The sequence below is a fragment of the Thalassophryne amazonica genome, chromosome 15, assembly GCF_902500255.1.
Source record: "Thalassophryne amazonica chromosome 15, fThaAma1.1, whole genome shotgun sequence".
NCBI classification, from domain to species: domain Eukaryota; kingdom Metazoa; phylum Chordata; class Actinopteri; order Batrachoidiformes; family Batrachoididae; genus Thalassophryne; species Thalassophryne amazonica.
The window spans coordinates 50,504,547-50,521,758 of record NC_047117.1 but is presented as its reverse complement, the minus strand read 5'-3'; the positions used below and the strand labels follow the sequence as shown (position 1 = coordinate 50,521,758).

Below are 17,212 nucleotides of genomic sequence, written 5' to 3'. Positions count from 1 at the left end.
TGGTACGCCTTGTTGATCTGCAGGATTCCAGTCTCCGCGTACCTGACTCCATTTAGGGCCACATGCTTTCATCCACACCTGTTGGACTTCAGGTCCATTAAGGTGGTAAGATGTTCTAATGTTTTCTATATCCTGCAGAAAGCCCTCGATATCGACATGTGGCGATGGTATCATGTCGACTGCTGCTTTGATATCATCAGCATTCCATGTCCGATAAACGAGCATGGTTGATAGCTGTCCTGCTGTTCCTGCACGAGGATTTGGTACTTCTATCATAGGATAGGCACCTCCCTGATCACTATGTTCCACCATGGGAGGGGCTGTGGGCACTTTCGCTTGACTGCGTGTTTGTGGTTTTTTCTGGTTTTTTCGCTTTTTACCTTAGGTTTACTGCCAAATCATACTGTGGTGGCGGTACATCGTCATCCTCTGGTAGAGGAGATAAGGGTGTTGTTGTCACCGACGATCCAGCCGGCGGTGGTTGCTGAGGCTGTTCTGGTTCTCTGTGCTGAATTATCACATCTTCTTCTGCCTTACCTACAGCTTTCTTTTTCCTTGCTTTCTCTAATCGTCGCTTCTCTGCTCCTTTCTGTCTGTTCTCTGCTTCTTCCTCCCAAAATGCCACTAAATCTGCCCCTACTTTCTGCATCTTTTTCTCATCACCTTTATGTTCCCGTTCTAACTCCTTCTTCAGCTTTTGTATGCTGATCAGGTTCAGTTGTCCGTCAAAGTCATGTTTATTTATCCAGGTCTCCAATTTCTTTGTTGCTTTTGGATTTTTTGCTTCCATAATTTCCAGTCGTCAGTTGATAAATTTTCCTTATTTTTAGACGTCTTACCCCCCATTTTTATTATCCCTTGTTATAATTTGGACTTCAGACGGGGGCACACCTAGGGTGTTCTAAATCTGAAGTTTTCACTTTCTTTGGACGTGACAATTAATTTGCTGTTGTGTGGTTGATTCCTTTCACCTCCCCGTAGGAAGCGGAATCACTTGCCTGCTGCTTCCACACGCACGGTTGTCACTAACGTTGTCCAAAGTATTACACTTTCACACAGTTATTTACACTTACACAATACACTATGTACACATAGAAACACTTTTAATAATCGTACGCGTATTCTTATGCCAGGGGAGCTCGCCCTCCCGTGAAATGTAACTAATGTCCTGCATTAGGGGACTCCGCCGTCCCTGCCAGATTTAACTGCTTTTTTTACAGTGCACGTATTTCTACCCGGGATTTCCTTTATGTATTAAAACAGAGGAGTCCGTATCCTCCTTCCGGAATTTAACTACGTGCGTCCCTCGCAACCGTAGAGGAGTCCGCCCTCCTTACAGAGTTTAACTGTGTTTCATTAACAGACGATTCTGTATCATCGCTTACGGAGTTTAACTGTTTTATGTGATCACTTTTATCCCCTACCGGTACGCGTATATAAACAGAGGAGTCCGCACCCTCCTTACAGAGTTTAACTGCTTTGCATTAACAGACGATTCTGTATCATCGCTTGCGGAATTTAACTGTTTTATGTGATCTGATCACCACTCACTCAGTACTGTTTACAAGAAATTTTACTCACTGACTCGACTTCCTGTCTGTCTTCTTCGGGAAAATCTCGTCAACCAGACGATGCCAACGGTGGTCGACAATTGCAGACACGATCAATCGATCGATCGGACCTTGGCCAAGGATTTACGTCTGGACTTGACGACCTCCGCCGGACACCTCCGGTGTTGTTGAGATCCCGGACCAGCCCCAGTCAATGTTGGGTATTTTCTCCTCCAAACATTTTTAAAACCTTTAACAAGACAAACAGAGTCAAGAAACACCAGTGAGACAGAAAGTCAAATTTACCGCGCGGAGTGCAGTCAGGCTGTACACCAAGGCTACACTAAAGTCTGGCCTGCGCTCCGCTCTTTTTATTAGTGAATCCCTCATCACATAACAAAAACTTGTCCTAAGGGTGGGGGAATGACGCAAGACAAGTTTCTTCCCGTAACATAAACACACACGTCAATAAGTGCAGCTGTAAGCAAAACAGTTTCTTTCTTTTACACAGGTCAGCACATCTCGTTCGTCTGTTGCAGTTATCAGCTTGTTCTGCATCTGCCTGAAGTGTCCTGTCCTTCACACTCCTTCACACTAAGCACCACATCACAACAGTCAAAACGTTCTCTTACTCCCAGTCGTTAGAGGCTGCGAAAACAAAGTTATATTATAATAATAAATACATCCAGCCCTTCATTCCCAGCTCAGATTGACCCCAGAGTGCTAAAACAAGGTTGAATAACACATACATTCTCGGGGTTAGGTGCAAACAGCACAACACCGTTTTCATAAGAAAGAAGACGAAGGTACAAATGTTTAACAGTGATAACATATATATATATATATATATAAAATCCTTAACAATATGCTCTCTCCTTCTAGTCCCCGTCAGTACTCTAGCTGCAGCATTTTGAATTAACTGAAGGCTTTTTAGGAACTTTTAGGACAACCTGATAATAATGATTACAATAGTCCAGCCTAGAGGAAATAAATGCATGAATTAGTTTTCAGCATCACTCTGAGACAAGACCTTTCTGATTTTAGAGATATTGCGTAAATGCAAAAAAGCAGTCCTACATATTTGTTAATATGCGCTTTGAATGACATATCCTGATCAAAAATGACTCCAAGATTTCTCACAGTATTACTAGAGGTCAGGGTAATGCCATCCAGAGTAAGGATCTGGTTTAGACACCATGTTTCTAAGATTTGTGGGGCCAAGTACAATAACTTCAGTTTTATCTGAGTTTAAAAGCAGGAAATTAGAGGTCATCCATGTCTTTATGTCTGTAAGACAATCCTGCAGTTTAGCTAATTGGTGTGTGTCCTCTGGCTTCATGGATAGATAAAGCTGGGTATCATCTGCGTAACAATGAAAATTTAAGCGATCCCGTCTATAATACTGCCTAAGGGAAGCATGTATAAAGTGAATAAAATTGGTCCTAGCACAGAACCTTGTGGAACTCCATAATTAACTTTAGTCTGTGAAGAAGATTCCCCATTTACATGAACAATTGTAATCTATTAGACAAATATGATTCAAACCACCGCAGTGCAGTGCCTTTAATACCTATGGCATGCTCTAATCTCTGTAATAAATTTTATGGTCAACAGTATCAAAAGCAGCACTGAGGTCTAACAGAACAAAGCACAGAGATGAGTCCACTGTCCGAGGCCATAAGAAGATCATTTGTAACCTTCACTAATGCTGTTTCTGTACTATGATGAATTCTAAAACCTGACTGAAACTCTTCAAATAGACCATTCCTCTGCAGATGATCAGTTAGCTGTTTTACAACTACCCTTTCAAGAATTTTTGAGAGAAAAGGAAGGTTGGAGATTGGCCTATAATATAATATAATAAGTATCAGACCTGCCATTAACTGGAAACTGTAGGAACACCAGAGTCGTTGTTCAGAGTGAAGCAAATTTTACATGAAGAGATGAAGAGAGTGCTGACCAAGAAAGAAGCCCTTGCTCCAAAATCAACACCTTCAAGCTAGACTGAAATTTGCAGTTGCCCACATAGACAAACCAAATGCCTTCTGGAGAAATGTTCTCCGGTCAGACGAGACAAAGCTATTTGGCCTCAATGAGAAGAGTTATGTTTGTAGGAGTCAAGCATGGTGGTGGCACCATCATGCTCTGGGGCTGTTTTGCTGCCAGTGTTGATGGTACGTTGTACAAAGTAGATGGAATAAGGAAGGGGGCCTACCTCCAGAGTCTTCAGTGTCATGTCAAATCAACTCCTAGACAGTTGAAACAACATCTCAAGAGGGATTCTCCGAATTTCTTTTTCATCCCTCTTGAGATGTGTGGCAATGTCATCACAAACTTCACTGAAGAGGAGTGTGGATTGAACATGTCATCAATTATTGAACTGTGCGGAAAACAACAGACAAAGTGGGAAACCTTTGGTATCAAATGTTAATTTGATGCTTCTGTTACAAGTCTGTGAATAAAATTTTCGAGGAAGTTCTCATTTCAAAAACTTGTGTACGATCAAAAAGTGGTAACATTTTATTGGCCCTCTGTTATGTGTCGGACGCAGCTCGGAGAACCGACCAGCGTTTGAAGGACCCAGTATGAAATAAGCAGAGCACGGTACAAAGGCTAACTGAATTTAATACATAACAGTGATAATAACAAAAAAGGTGCGGCCTGGCGTGGTGCGCTCCCAGCAGCGCTAACGGTCCGGAGCCAGAAGCTGTTTCGGACCCAAGGACCCCGCCGACACCCCCCAGGTGGCCGCAACAACCGAGTCTGTGAAAGAAGGAACCATTATGTGAGTCCACACTCTACACACAGAACACTTAAAAGGTGTACAAACAGCAAACACTTCCTGGCTTGATTACTGATCAGCTTCCCAACCTGCAGGCATGGAACATCCAGTTCACAAAACTCCACCGCAGTGGAAGCTGATACATGACTAACAAACAGCTCAATACAATAAGGTGTGAGGGACACCACATTTACTGACTGTATAACTGTTAGTCACAAAATCTAACGTACCTCAGGAAGTGTGCTGACGAGCGTGAGACCTCACCCCCTCCTCTTCACAGACTGTGCATCAACCTGGACGTTCTCAGCATCCGCTGTTGATGAGATGGCTCCCAAGACGACGATCTCACCCGTCTGGTCACAAGGTCGAGTCTCTGGCAAATACACACTGTGCACTCCAGTCTTAAATGCCAACATGTTCCACTCCATCCAGATGCACCACAGCTGTGAGTCCTGACGAGTCGCAGGTGATCAGGGTGAGGTCCTGACAGCCTCAGCAACACAGCCACTCAGTCCCAAATGCACGCCACCTGGGAGGAAAACCAAAAAACAGAAACAAACCGGCAGCCAGGCCCCCCCAGCCATATAACACCCTCTCTCTCTCTCTCTCTCTCTCTCTCTCTCTCTCTCTCTCTCTGTGTCTATATATATATATATATATATATATATATATATATATATATATATATATATATATATATATATATATATAAAAGATCCAAAATAAATTCAAGCTTGTGCACCCAGTTCCTCTTTTTCATTAATGATGTATGCTGGCAAAAGAACAGTTGAAGGACATCATGGAAAGCCTAGAATTACCACGACATTCATGCTCATGCTGGGTGTATGTAAACATCTGACTACAGCTGTATATGGGGCTTTCCCATGATTCAACGTGCTAAACAAAATAAACTCCAAGAATGAAAAAATAAATGGCAATAATAAAAACTACACTACAACAATGCACAAAGTTCCCAAATTAAACAACTGATAATATAGAGAAAAGTTGTGAATTATACGCTGATGCATGTTGCAAACCTCATTTTCTAAGACTCAATTTCTTAGTAAAGTCCAAAAAGACTTTACTGTGCTGTATTGCAGCATACCCCACAGAAAGCTATAATTTCAGAGGGATTTGGGAGTTTGAATCTTACCCATCGAGAGTGACAGCTTTTTGGAAGATGATGTTCTTGCTCAAGTACATTTGGGCAACATCAATACTTGAAGTGCTGAAAAACTTGACAATCTGAAAACTGCTTTGTTGTACTTCCTGTGTGTTGCTGTCAAGGACCGATATGCAAGTATCCTACAGGTTAGAGAACCAAACCTGACATGTCAGGTAGTAGTTGTTGAGCTGTGCAGTGCGCCTCACTAACAATTCACAGTGATGGGTTTTTTGTTTGTTTGTTTTGTTTTTAATAAATGTATGGCTAATGGCTGTACATATTTTTTGGATGCCCTGTTTTCTCTCTTGAGTACACGAACCTGAGTGTCCACTGTGGTTTGGCTTCACAGTCTTGGCTTATTAACAGTGTTCTCTCTTTTTCTCCCTCACTCCTTGCTTGGCTTGCCTCGCCTCCCTCCATCTCCTCCCTTTTTTATACTGTTCTTCTCTCCCACTCCCTCCTGTATTAAAACACTCATGCCTCCTTCTATGCTCACCTTTATCTTTCCTTCCTCCTATTCTCTTCCACGTCTTTCTTGCTTTTTGCCACTCCTTACATGTTTTCCTTTCTTACTCCCTCACTCTTTTTTACTCTGTCATGATGTCTGTCTGCTGACCTCTCAGGGGTATAAAGCTATGGAGCGTACCACCTCCTTTAGATCCTGTCTGAAGAAGGAGCTGGCAGCCAGATAAGTACCAAAATAGTAAATGTATGACGTGTCGGATCATAAAATGTGATGTACGTGGTCTGTACAAACATAGCTTCAGTGATAAATGTTTGTGCAGGACTTTATCACATCTTCAAACAATGATATTAAGTGCCATGAATAAATATGCAATCAAACTAAAAAAGCACTTGAATGTCTAATCCAGTAAAAATGTCTGTTTTTTTAATTTTAGTCCCCTCTTTTCTACCTCTTTCATTTACATATATTTGTAGTATTACAGTAATTATCAGTACTAATAACTGAATGACTTCATGTCTGAGAGTCCGAACAGCAGACATAGTAATTACTTTATAACGGGATACAAATCTTAAAAGTAGCACCACAACTTGATCTAAATTATCTCTACATTCTTATAACGTACAAAATATGCAGCAATCCCACTAATCGGCAACCCATATGAATGAAAGACAATACCTTGATGAATAATTGTATTTACTAGATTTATGGAAATCAGAGGGTCTTGTATCCTGGCTGCAGCTGTTTTGTTGATTATGTGATGATAATAGAAAAACTTGAAACTTATAACTACAAAGTTAAAGTAATTTAATAAAATGAATAACTATGTAGAAGTCTTACTTTACCCATGGAACATACTTAGTAATATATTGTTCAGAACCAGGGTTAACAGGTTAATTTTCAATCCACCTACATGCTAGCTCTGATCTACCATAGAAACACTGTAGTGACTATCCTAGGCTAGGACTATTTACGTACATATTCCATCTGATGGCCAGATTATATAAATGTTATTTTAATTATATTGGCAATTACATGATGGGATTGTATGGCATAGGGTTAGGACCCCTTCACGCATATCACGATTGAGGCAGAATGGCGCACGAAGGAGGCGTCAAATTTTTATGGTAGCTTTATTGTAACAGTGATAGAAAGAAAAAAAATTGAGAAAATTACATGAAATGAAAAATAAAAATCAGTTTGCATTTCATTAAGGGAACTAAGTAGTTGATCCCCTACCAGCCATGAGTAATGTTGGCTCCCACAGGCCATTGACATACTCCTAATCTCAGTGAAGTCATTACCTGCATGAGAGACACCTGTCCCAAATTGTCACCTGTATGAAAAGCCACCTGCCCACAGACTCAGTGACAGTCTAAAGATGTCAGAGACAAAATTGTTGACCTACACAAGGCTAAGATGGGCTATAAAACCATAAGTAAGACGCTGAATGAGAAGGTGACAACTGTTGGTGCAATTATTTGGAAGTGGAAGAAGTAAAACATGACTGTCAATCGACCTAGGCTGGGTGCTCCACGCAAGATATCACCTCGTGGGGTCTCAATGATCATGAGAAAGGTTAGAGATCAGCCTAGAACTACACGGGGGGAGATGGTTAATGATCTCAAGGCAGCTGGGACCACAGTCACCAATAAAGCCATTGGTAATACACCGAGACGCAATGATTTAAAATCCTGCAGTACACGCAAGGTCCCTCTGCTCAAGAAGACTCACGTTCAGGCCTGCCTCAAGTTTGCCAATGAATATATTAATGACTCAGAGAGAGACTGGGAGAAGGTGCTGTGGTCAGATGAGACCAAAATCGAGCTCTTTGGCCTCAACTTGACGTTGTTTGGAAGAAGAGAAATGCTGAATATGACCCCAAGAACACCATCCCCAACGTCAAGCATGGTGGTAGAAGCATTGTGCTTTGGGGGTTTTTCTCTTCTGAGGGGACAGGTCGACATCACCACATCGACGGGAAGATGAACGGGGTCATGTATTGCAAAATCTTGGGTGACAACCTCCTTGCCTCCGTCAGGACACTGAAAATGGGTCGTGGATGGGTCTTCCAGCACGACAGCGACCCAAACATACAGCCAATGGTAACAAAGGAGTGGCTCCATAAGAAGCACATCAAGATCACGGAATGGCCGAGCCAGTCTCCTGACCTTAATCCTATAGAAAATCTATGGAGAGAGCTGAAGCTTCGAGTTTCCAACGGCAGCCTCAAATCCTCCTTGATTTGGAGATGATCTGCAGAGAGGAGGTGGACTAAAAATTACTCCCGATGTGTGTGCCAACCTAGTAAGCAACTACAAGAAACGTCTGACTGCTATGCTTGCCAAGAAGGGTTTTGCCACCAATCATTTCATGTAATTTTCTTGATTTTTTTCTTTCTATCACTGTTACAATAAAGCTACCATAAAAATCAGAGACTGTTTAATCATTTGTCAGTGTGCAAACTTTCAAAATCAGCGGGGATCACATACTTATTTCCTCCACTGTATATTGCTTTAGCCACGGGCTGGAGCTGCCGCTCGGCGCGCACGACAGGCAGTCCCATGTGAAATGTTGTGAAAGTGTAGTGACACGGACCCACAACAGGGGGCGCAAATGAACGGACAATAGGAGAAGTTAAATTTGAACACTTTACTGTTGTGAATGCCACAACTACACAGAGCAGATTATAGAATGAATACAAAGTCAATTAATAAAGGTGTCGTGTGGGCAGGCTCGACGATAGGAGACATCCGTCTGGAGAAGAACCGGAACCACACGATTTCCTCCGCCACCGAACCAGGAGGATACTGGAGCCGCCAGGTCCCGAGTCCCCCAGGTGGCCACTGTCTCCGCGTGTCGGATCTGGTACTGCTGGCGAAGAGCAAAAACAGTCAGGTGTGGGTGTGTGTACACCCCGTAACAAGGATGGTGGTTATTCCACCTCCACCTCTAATCACACGCTCGTGCAGCTCCTGTCTAATTACTTATCTGGCGGAATGCAGAGCGAAGCAGTCGCAGCATACGCCGGTCCTTCGGGAAGACAGCTGCAACAATGTATCTACTGAAAACAACGTTAGGAATTCTCAGTCTGAGAGAGTTACCTCCTTGGAAGAACGATATCTCGGCGACGTGGTGGAGGTGTCGTCCTGCTTTTATTTGGGGTGAGGCGCAGATGATTGGTGACAGCTGTCATAGCCGATGAGTGACAGCTGTCAACCCGGCCGCTCTTGGGAGGTGGCAGCGCCCTCTCGTGCCTGAAGCCCGCACTTCAGACAGGGCGCCCTCTGGTGGTGGGCCAGCAGTACCTCCTCTTCTGGCGGCCCACACAACATGAAAAGGACCATCTGATCATGTGTACACTGAACTGGCAATTTGAATGTCACGTCACCCACGTGAGCTACAGTCCATATGACGTGGTGTCTCTGCATCGGCACGCCACTCGCTGGACATGGGCACGGGGCCGGCTGAACACGCCGGACCAGCAGATGTGGACGTGATAAGCACGCACTGCTTCATTCATGTCATTTCATGACTGTATGTCTGTGACCATGGGTCATCTACAGACAAACAGAAGGTTCATACTTGTATTGCCCGCTCGATAAGAGGGATTCAATAAATTGCAGTGTTTTTTTGTTTTGTTCTTTTTTTTTATGGTGCGTCTGTTTTTTTCCCCACAGCGGCAACATCCGCGTACAAAGGTGGGTGGGGGGGATGTGTCTTCCTGCGACCTGCAGCCGTGAGGCACGTGTCACTGTGGGATTTCCCCACATTATAATAATTAAAACACATATCACATTTGCAACACGGTCATCAGCGAATCACTGCGCGCTGGACATGCCATGCCAGCGGATGCGCTTATGACACAAGAGCTGACTCTTCATGAGACGGCAGCCCGGCTAATGTCTTCATGAGAGGGGCACATCAGGTAATTCATGTAAAACATAAAAGGGAGAACAGTCATCCACGTCATTTCATTTACTTCCTGGTGTACATCTAGGCGGAGGCTAACTCCACTCTTTATAACAGGAATTATAAATTGTGGTGTTTTATTCATTTTTTGCTCCGCTGCTGTGTGCAAGACTTTCCATGTGCTCACTATGTTCGTGCACGCAAACACGAGCGTGCATGAAACAGTCGCCATGGTATCGTACATGCCTGTCCGACCGTGCATCTCTCCCGACAGCAGGTGGAATGTTTTGTGGTTCCCCGTTTCGTTTTTGGTTAGTGGATTTTCTTCTGGTTTCTGTGTCTTTCATGTTATGTGTGAAGGAGCCCTTAGTGCTGTTTCCTCACAGCAAGAAGGTCTTGGGATCACTTCCTGCTTGAGCAGTTCTCTGTGAGGTTTGTGTGTTAATGTTGATTCCCTCCAGGTGCTCTGGCCTCCTCCCACTTACAAAGACATATAAGTTAGGTGAGCTGGAAACTTTAAATTGACCAGAGGTGTGAGTTTGTCTGTCTGTGTATGACCCTGTGATAGACTGGCATTCTGTCCAGGGTGTACCCTACCTCATGCCCTATGACTAATGGGATAGGCCACTCTTAATTGGAGTAAGTAGATATGACAAATGAAGGGAATGTTTTGTAATGTCCAGCACTGTCTTACACTTTACTGCAAATTCTAATCCAATTTAATTTTTTTTCCGTGAATCTGATTGATTAATCGTGTGAGATTTCAGACCGTATAATGCACAGTATTGTCGGGATGCGGAACTGTTGATTTATGCGAAGAGATGCACAGTTCGACAGAACACCGGCCGCGCGCACTGCTAGCTGTTAGCTGAGAGCGAGAGAAAGTCGCATGCCGCCTCTGCCGAAATGGGTGAATTTAAGCTACCATATGAAAGTATCGATGTGGATTCTGATACAGAATTACCATTTCACATTTGATGGATTTGATGGATTTTCATGTTTGATGGATTATGCCGTGCCCTGACCACTGTTGGAGCGACGCTGCCTCAACGGTAAGCCTTGCCGACCGAATTACCTACAGAAAAATAAACCGTGCAAAAGATGGAATTGGATTAGAATGGGAATTACCCTGTTGTGTCTGATGATTTGCAGACGTTCATGCTGTTATATGGTCGCAAATAAAAAACTCCTTTTTACCAGCTCTGCTTAGGCATCGCCGGTAAAGCTCAATTTGCAACCGTATAACCAGCATGAACGTCCGCAAATCATCAGACACAACAGTATAATTACCTCCGCCAAGGAGGTTATGTTTTTGGTTGCGTTTGTTTGTTTGTCTGTTTGTTTGTCAGCAGGATAACTCAAAACGTTTTGAACGGATTTTGATGAAATTTTGTGGAGTGGTTGGAAATGACAAGAGGAACAAGTGATTCAATTTTAGTGGTGATCTGGATCACGATCCAGATCCCGATGCTAACGTGTTAGCATGTCTATGGCATTTTCAATGTTAAAAGTTAGCATTAAGCAGTTGCAGCTGTCATCACGTTCGGGTGCATTTGTTTTCAAATTGTAATATTTCTTAAATTTATTTTTGTTTATATATTAATAATCTAATGATTATTATATACAGTTTTAAAGAAAGAGACAAAAAGAAATACATCACTCTCCCAAGGAGGGAATCCCTAACCCACTCTCTGTGCTTCTAGTTTGTTTTTGTCTATAAGCACATGCAATATCAATATCAGTGCTCAAATGACAGTAGCTTCTGGGAAAGGTGCAAGTTGCAATTAACTGTGATGCCAAGCGCTAAGCATACATGCTATCCAGTCACAGCAGATGAAATTTTTTTTACTACTGAGCAAACATCATTGTTAGCCTTTTTTAGGTTCATTGATTCCACGGCGTGTAGATGTTATGGCGTCAGTGACCCCATGGCCTTGACGGAGGTTTTCACTCTCTGAGTGCTTCTAGTTCCCTAATTATATAATTTTGATTTTAGAATAGTTGCCTGTAGTTCAGTGCAGTGGAATTTAATAAAATTAAATGGTGTGTATGCCCAATTAATACAGGTGTTGCTGTATGTTAGCATGAGAGCCTTACAAGATGGCCATGGTAGCTAGCTACGAGGGGCAGTTGAGAAGTTTTGAGCCTGACACAGAAAAAGTAGGGTGTGGATCTCCATCTTTTACATTCTGAGAAACCAACATTTCTTGAGAATGTGTGAAGTTTTAACTCAATGGGTGAAATGTTGAGAAATGTTGGCGTTGCCCCTTGTAGCCAGTGTGTAGTACATCCACAGCCAAAAATAGACAGTTATGTGTTAAAGGGGTATTTGTACTGTCCAGTATTGTCTTACAATTATCAGCATACTATATTCATCTGTGTTAGTGGTTTATTCTTTGTTAGGGAGATGTTTTATAAAATTTAATGACATTTTATTGTGAGCTAATTTGATAGCCACAGCATTTTGGATACTATTTATTACTTTTTCCTATTCCACACTACTTTCTTTCATCCTTGTCAACTTTAAGCATCTATAGGAAAAAACTACAATAGAGAAGTGTACATGCTCAGAATTATTTCCACAGTACAGTTTGTTTGCCTGCTGCATTATGTTCATGGTGTAATTATTTAAAATATATATGTATAAAATAAATGATATTACCCTGTTGCTTCTTTCATGAGATAGTTGTTTATGAAAAGAGTATCATTTCTTGTCCTTTGTCTACACTGGTTTACATTTCCATGGTGACTGCATAATTTATATTTTGAAATTATTTTCTGTAGTTATTCAGTTACAACATACCTGCCTTCAGAGTACCAGGTTTCTCATTTATCAAACTGTGTAGGAAAGTTTCTAAATGCTGTCGTATTAATGGGATTTAGTATGTGTCTAAGTACAATAATCTGGTTTTATCAAACAGTATTACTTGTTGATAAATCATGTACAGTGAGGAAAATAAGTATTTGAACACCCTGCGATTTTGCAAGTTCTCCCACTTAGAAATCATGGAGGGGTCTGACATTTTCATCTTAGGTGCATGTCCACTGTGAGAGACATAATCTAAAAAAAAAAAAAAAATCTGGAAATCACAATGTATGATTTTTTTTAATAATTTATTTGTATGTTACTGCTGCAAATAAGTATTTGAACACCTACCAACCAGCAAGAATTCTGGCTCACACAGACCTGTTAGTTTTTCTTTAAGAAGCCCTCTTATTCTGCACTCTTTACCTGTATTAATTGCACCTGTTTGAACTTGTTACCTGTATAAAAGACACCTGTTCACACACTCAATCAATCACACTCCAACCTGTCTACCATAGCCAAGACCAAAGAGCTGTCTAAGGACACCAGGGAGAAAACTGTAGACCTGCACAAGGCTGGGATGGACTACAGGACAACAGGCAAGCAGCTTGGTAGAAGACAACAACTGTTAAGATTATTTATTAGAAAGTGTAAGAAACACAAGATGACTGTCAGTCTCCCTCGGTCTGGGATTCCATGCAGGATCTCACTTTGTGGGGTGAGGATGATTCTGAGAAAGCTCAGAACGACACAGGACGACCTGGTCAATGACCTGAAGAGAGCTGGGACCACAGTCATGATTACATTAGTAACACATGATGCTGTCATGGTTTAAAATCCTGCAGGGCAGCAAGGTCCCCCTGCCCAAGCCAGCACATGTCCAGGCCTGTTTGAAGTTCACCAGTGACCATCTGGATGATCCGGAGGAGGCATGGGAGAAGGCCATGTGGTCAGATAAGACCAGAATAGAGCTTTTTGGAATCAACTCCACTTACCGTGTTTAGAGGATGAGAACAACCCCAAGAAAACCATCCCAACTGTGAAGCATGGGGGTGGAAACATCATACTCTGGGTGTGCTCTTCTGCAAAGGGGACAGGACGACTCCACAGTATTGAAGGGAGGATGGATGGGGTCATGTATTGCAAGATTTTGGCAAACAACCTCCTTCCCTCAGTAAGAGCATTGAAGATGGGTCATGGATGGGTCTTCCAGCATGGCAATGACCCCAAACACACAGCCAGGGCAACTAAGGAGGGGCTCTGTAAGAAGCATTTTAGGGTCCTGGAGTGGCCTGGCCAGTCTCCAGACCTGAACTCAATAGAAAATCTTTGGAGGGAGCTGAAACTCCAAACCTGAAAGATCTAGAGAAGATCTGTATGGAGGAGTGGACCAAAATCCCTGCTGCAGTGTGTGCAAACCTGGTGAAAAACTACAGGAAACATTTGACCTCTGTAATGACAGACAAAGGCTACTGCACCAAATATTAATATTGATTTTCACAGGTGTTCAAATACTTATTTGCAGCAGTAACATACAAATAAATTATTAAAAAAATCATACATTGTGATTTCCAGATTTTTTTTTTTTTTTTTTTTTTTTTTTTTAGAATATGTCTCTCACAGTGGACATGCACCTAAGATAAAAAAATTCAGACCCCTCCATGATTAATAAGTGGGAGAACTTGCAAAATCGCAGGGTGTTCAAATACTTATTTTCCTCACTGTGTTCTAAAACATGTTTTTGTACATTCACGATCGTGTGCATTCAGAAATGGCCTTAGTTAACCATATAAAACCTCCATTTCTTTCTTGTGTTACCGACCAGGGTAAAGCCCCTTTCACACCCGGCCAACATAGAGTTATGCAGTGTAGTGTACCAACTACACTGAGCTTATTCAGCCCTACATGCCAATACACTGAGGGACACAAAGGGGTCCACAAAATAGACACACAAAATTGAACATGTTTAAATCAGTACATACCTGCATTGCTAGATTTTATTCATCCCGCTGAACTTTGCTGCCAGTGAAACTTCAAAACCATGGAAGAAGAAGAGGTGGACCAAGCTTCCCCTGTGCACAACATTTTTTCATGAGGCAGCCATTCCAGCGTACTCGATATGCAGCACAATGCAACTCTATGCAGGCCCCGTGTGAAAGAGGCTTAAAAGAGCAAAGAAAATCAGCTTAAGTGACACAGAGATCAAAGTGTTTGTGTGTGGTCACAGCAGTGAGACAAAAATATGAGCAATAAATGCACCATTAAACCAACAACATTAAGTGCCACGAATAAATATGCAGTCATACAACAGTCTGTCTTCCAAGAGGTGTACCGACCAGTCACTCATGGTGTCGTTATTTTTTAAGTTAGGCATCTACATCACTTGTGGACATGATTTTAAGTAAGAATCTTTAATATGATCACAACAAATAGTATAAAACTTTCCAGTTAATCAAATATGTGGACAAATATTTATCATTACACTTGTCCCAGAATCCTTTGCACTCCATTGATGTCCTCACAGTGTTAGGGTTAGGGTCTTTGTTAAGATAAAATCTCTCCTAATCAAATATGAGCAGCAAAAAGGCACAGGTTCATTTTTAATATAAAGTTGTTGGAGGGACATGATTTCTTTCATGCCAGTGTAGCAGGTAGAACTACGTACACATTGTCCAGCTGATGGTGATCATCCACTCAAGTGCAACTCTAATATATTTACTTTTCAGCTGCTGAGTCTGGAAACTGATTCATGTCTTGCAGAGTTTGATGTGTTTTATTTATTTTAATTTAAATGCCAAAGTCAAAAGCTGCTCTTGAGTTCAGATGTCTTTTGTAGGTTTTGATGTCAGTGAGGCTACACATCTGTTTGTAATTTGGCATAATTACTAATTGTGTAGTTGATAATTAGGCAGTAATGCTTTCTAGTTGCAGTTCCTCTGTTCTACCACTAGATGCTGTGCATAGGAATTGTTGATAAATAAGGCAGCTCAGAGTTGTGAGCAAATCTATGATGAACATTTTAAATACTAAGGATGAGATAAAAGAAAATAAATCACCGAATTCCATTGTTCTGGATTCAGCACAGTTATCATGTAAATCACAAAGAACCAACTTCTGTCTGCTTTTGCTCTGTATACCAGGTGAAGGGTGGACAGCACACCTCCTTCTCCAGCTGCGTTCGCTCTGAGGCCAGGAGACAAGTGCAGCAGCTGTGGAGGCAGTTCAAGGAGAAGTCCTGAAGGAGAACAGAAAAATACAGAGGGAGGCGGAAAAAAGACGAGTGAGGGAACCAAGACAGATTCCCAAAGTCTGAAACTGCTACAAACATGTGCACTAATAATGAGTCATTTTAGTCTTTTTAGGTTCTGTTCTCCTCATCTTGTTCCATCCTCCAGGAGCACGAAAACACAAACACATTCAAATAAACCGTGACTGTCCAAACATGGAGCACAGATTCCAATGGACTCATTTTACCATTAGTATTTTGTGTGCATGTGTGTGTGTTAACTGCGTGAAACATTCAGTTCAGATTTTCAAACGCATTTAGCGTTTCCAGCACACTACCAACTAGCATTGCAATATAAATAACCCAAAATTACTAACTATCACACATTTCTCTTCATAAAGTTGTTTCAACAAATTAACAAACTGCCGTCCGACAAAGATAAAGATAATAAAGAATGATTATTTATTTAATACCTACTAAATATACAGTTTGGAACCAAAATCTTAGGCGTATTATCATTTTTAAAAGAATAAATATGTTGGAAAACCAATGAAAAGTTAAACAGCGCTAATAATTAAAGATGACTTAAAGATGAACCAAAATAAAAGTCTTATATAATTAATCTTTGCCTTTAAAACATTCAAGTTATTTTTGGTGAACTACCATGTGGTTTTACAAAAACATGCTGATGAATTAATTACTCATTCATTATCTTTGTTCGTGGAATCATCCATTGGAGTATAAATCAGATTTTTTTTTTCTCCTTATGTTAAAGCATTTGTTGTTTTCTTTAAAAGAACAGTTTATATTTGGATATATGTCCTGATAGACTGATGAAATAAACTCAAAACCACATTTATACAGAAACACAAGGATGCTCAAGATGTTAATCATAATGGAAATGCAAAATACACAATATCACATATAATTACAAACATGAATCTAACACTAGCAAACTAGACACTGCAAAAGACTAAAATTTCAGAAATTGGTGAAGGACATTATGAAAACTGAAGGTTTTCATTTTGACAGATTTTATTCATTTCAGTGTTTTCTTCATTTAATCTGTAACTTGTGCAGTTATTACTTGCATCTCACATCTATTTCAGTTAGCACTGCGTGTATATACACTTCCCTGTATTAGGAAAGCTATATTATCCTGATGTTACTGCAGAATTTCAGATGTGGTGAAACTGCATGAGACTGTAATGAGAGAGAAAGAACAGCAGCCAGAGACAGATGGATATTTACATTTTTAGTCATTTGAGAGTTTAGTTGCATGTGGACATTCAGTAGATATCTCACATC

General features: G+C 41.3%; 1 protein-coding gene across 6 annotated transcripts in view; it reads left to right on the top strand.

Annotated features, from left to right (window-relative positions):
- The window catches only part of micu3a (mitochondrial calcium uptake family, member 3a), a 167,480-nt gene extending 150,597 nt beyond the window's left edge, over positions 1-16,883 (top strand). For all 6 annotated transcript variants that reach the window (XM_034187492.1, XM_034187495.1, XM_034187493.1 and 3 more), the window contains 2 exons: positions 6,121-6,185; positions 15,816-16,883. In XM_034187492.1, the coding sequence (XP_034043383.1) occupies positions 6,121-6,185; positions 15,816-15,822 (72 nt within the window). In that variant the 3' untranslated portion in view covers positions 15,823-16,883. The remainder of the gene's footprint in view (positions 1-6,120; positions 6,186-15,815) is intronic.
- Positions 16,884-17,212: the final 329 nt, after the last annotated feature.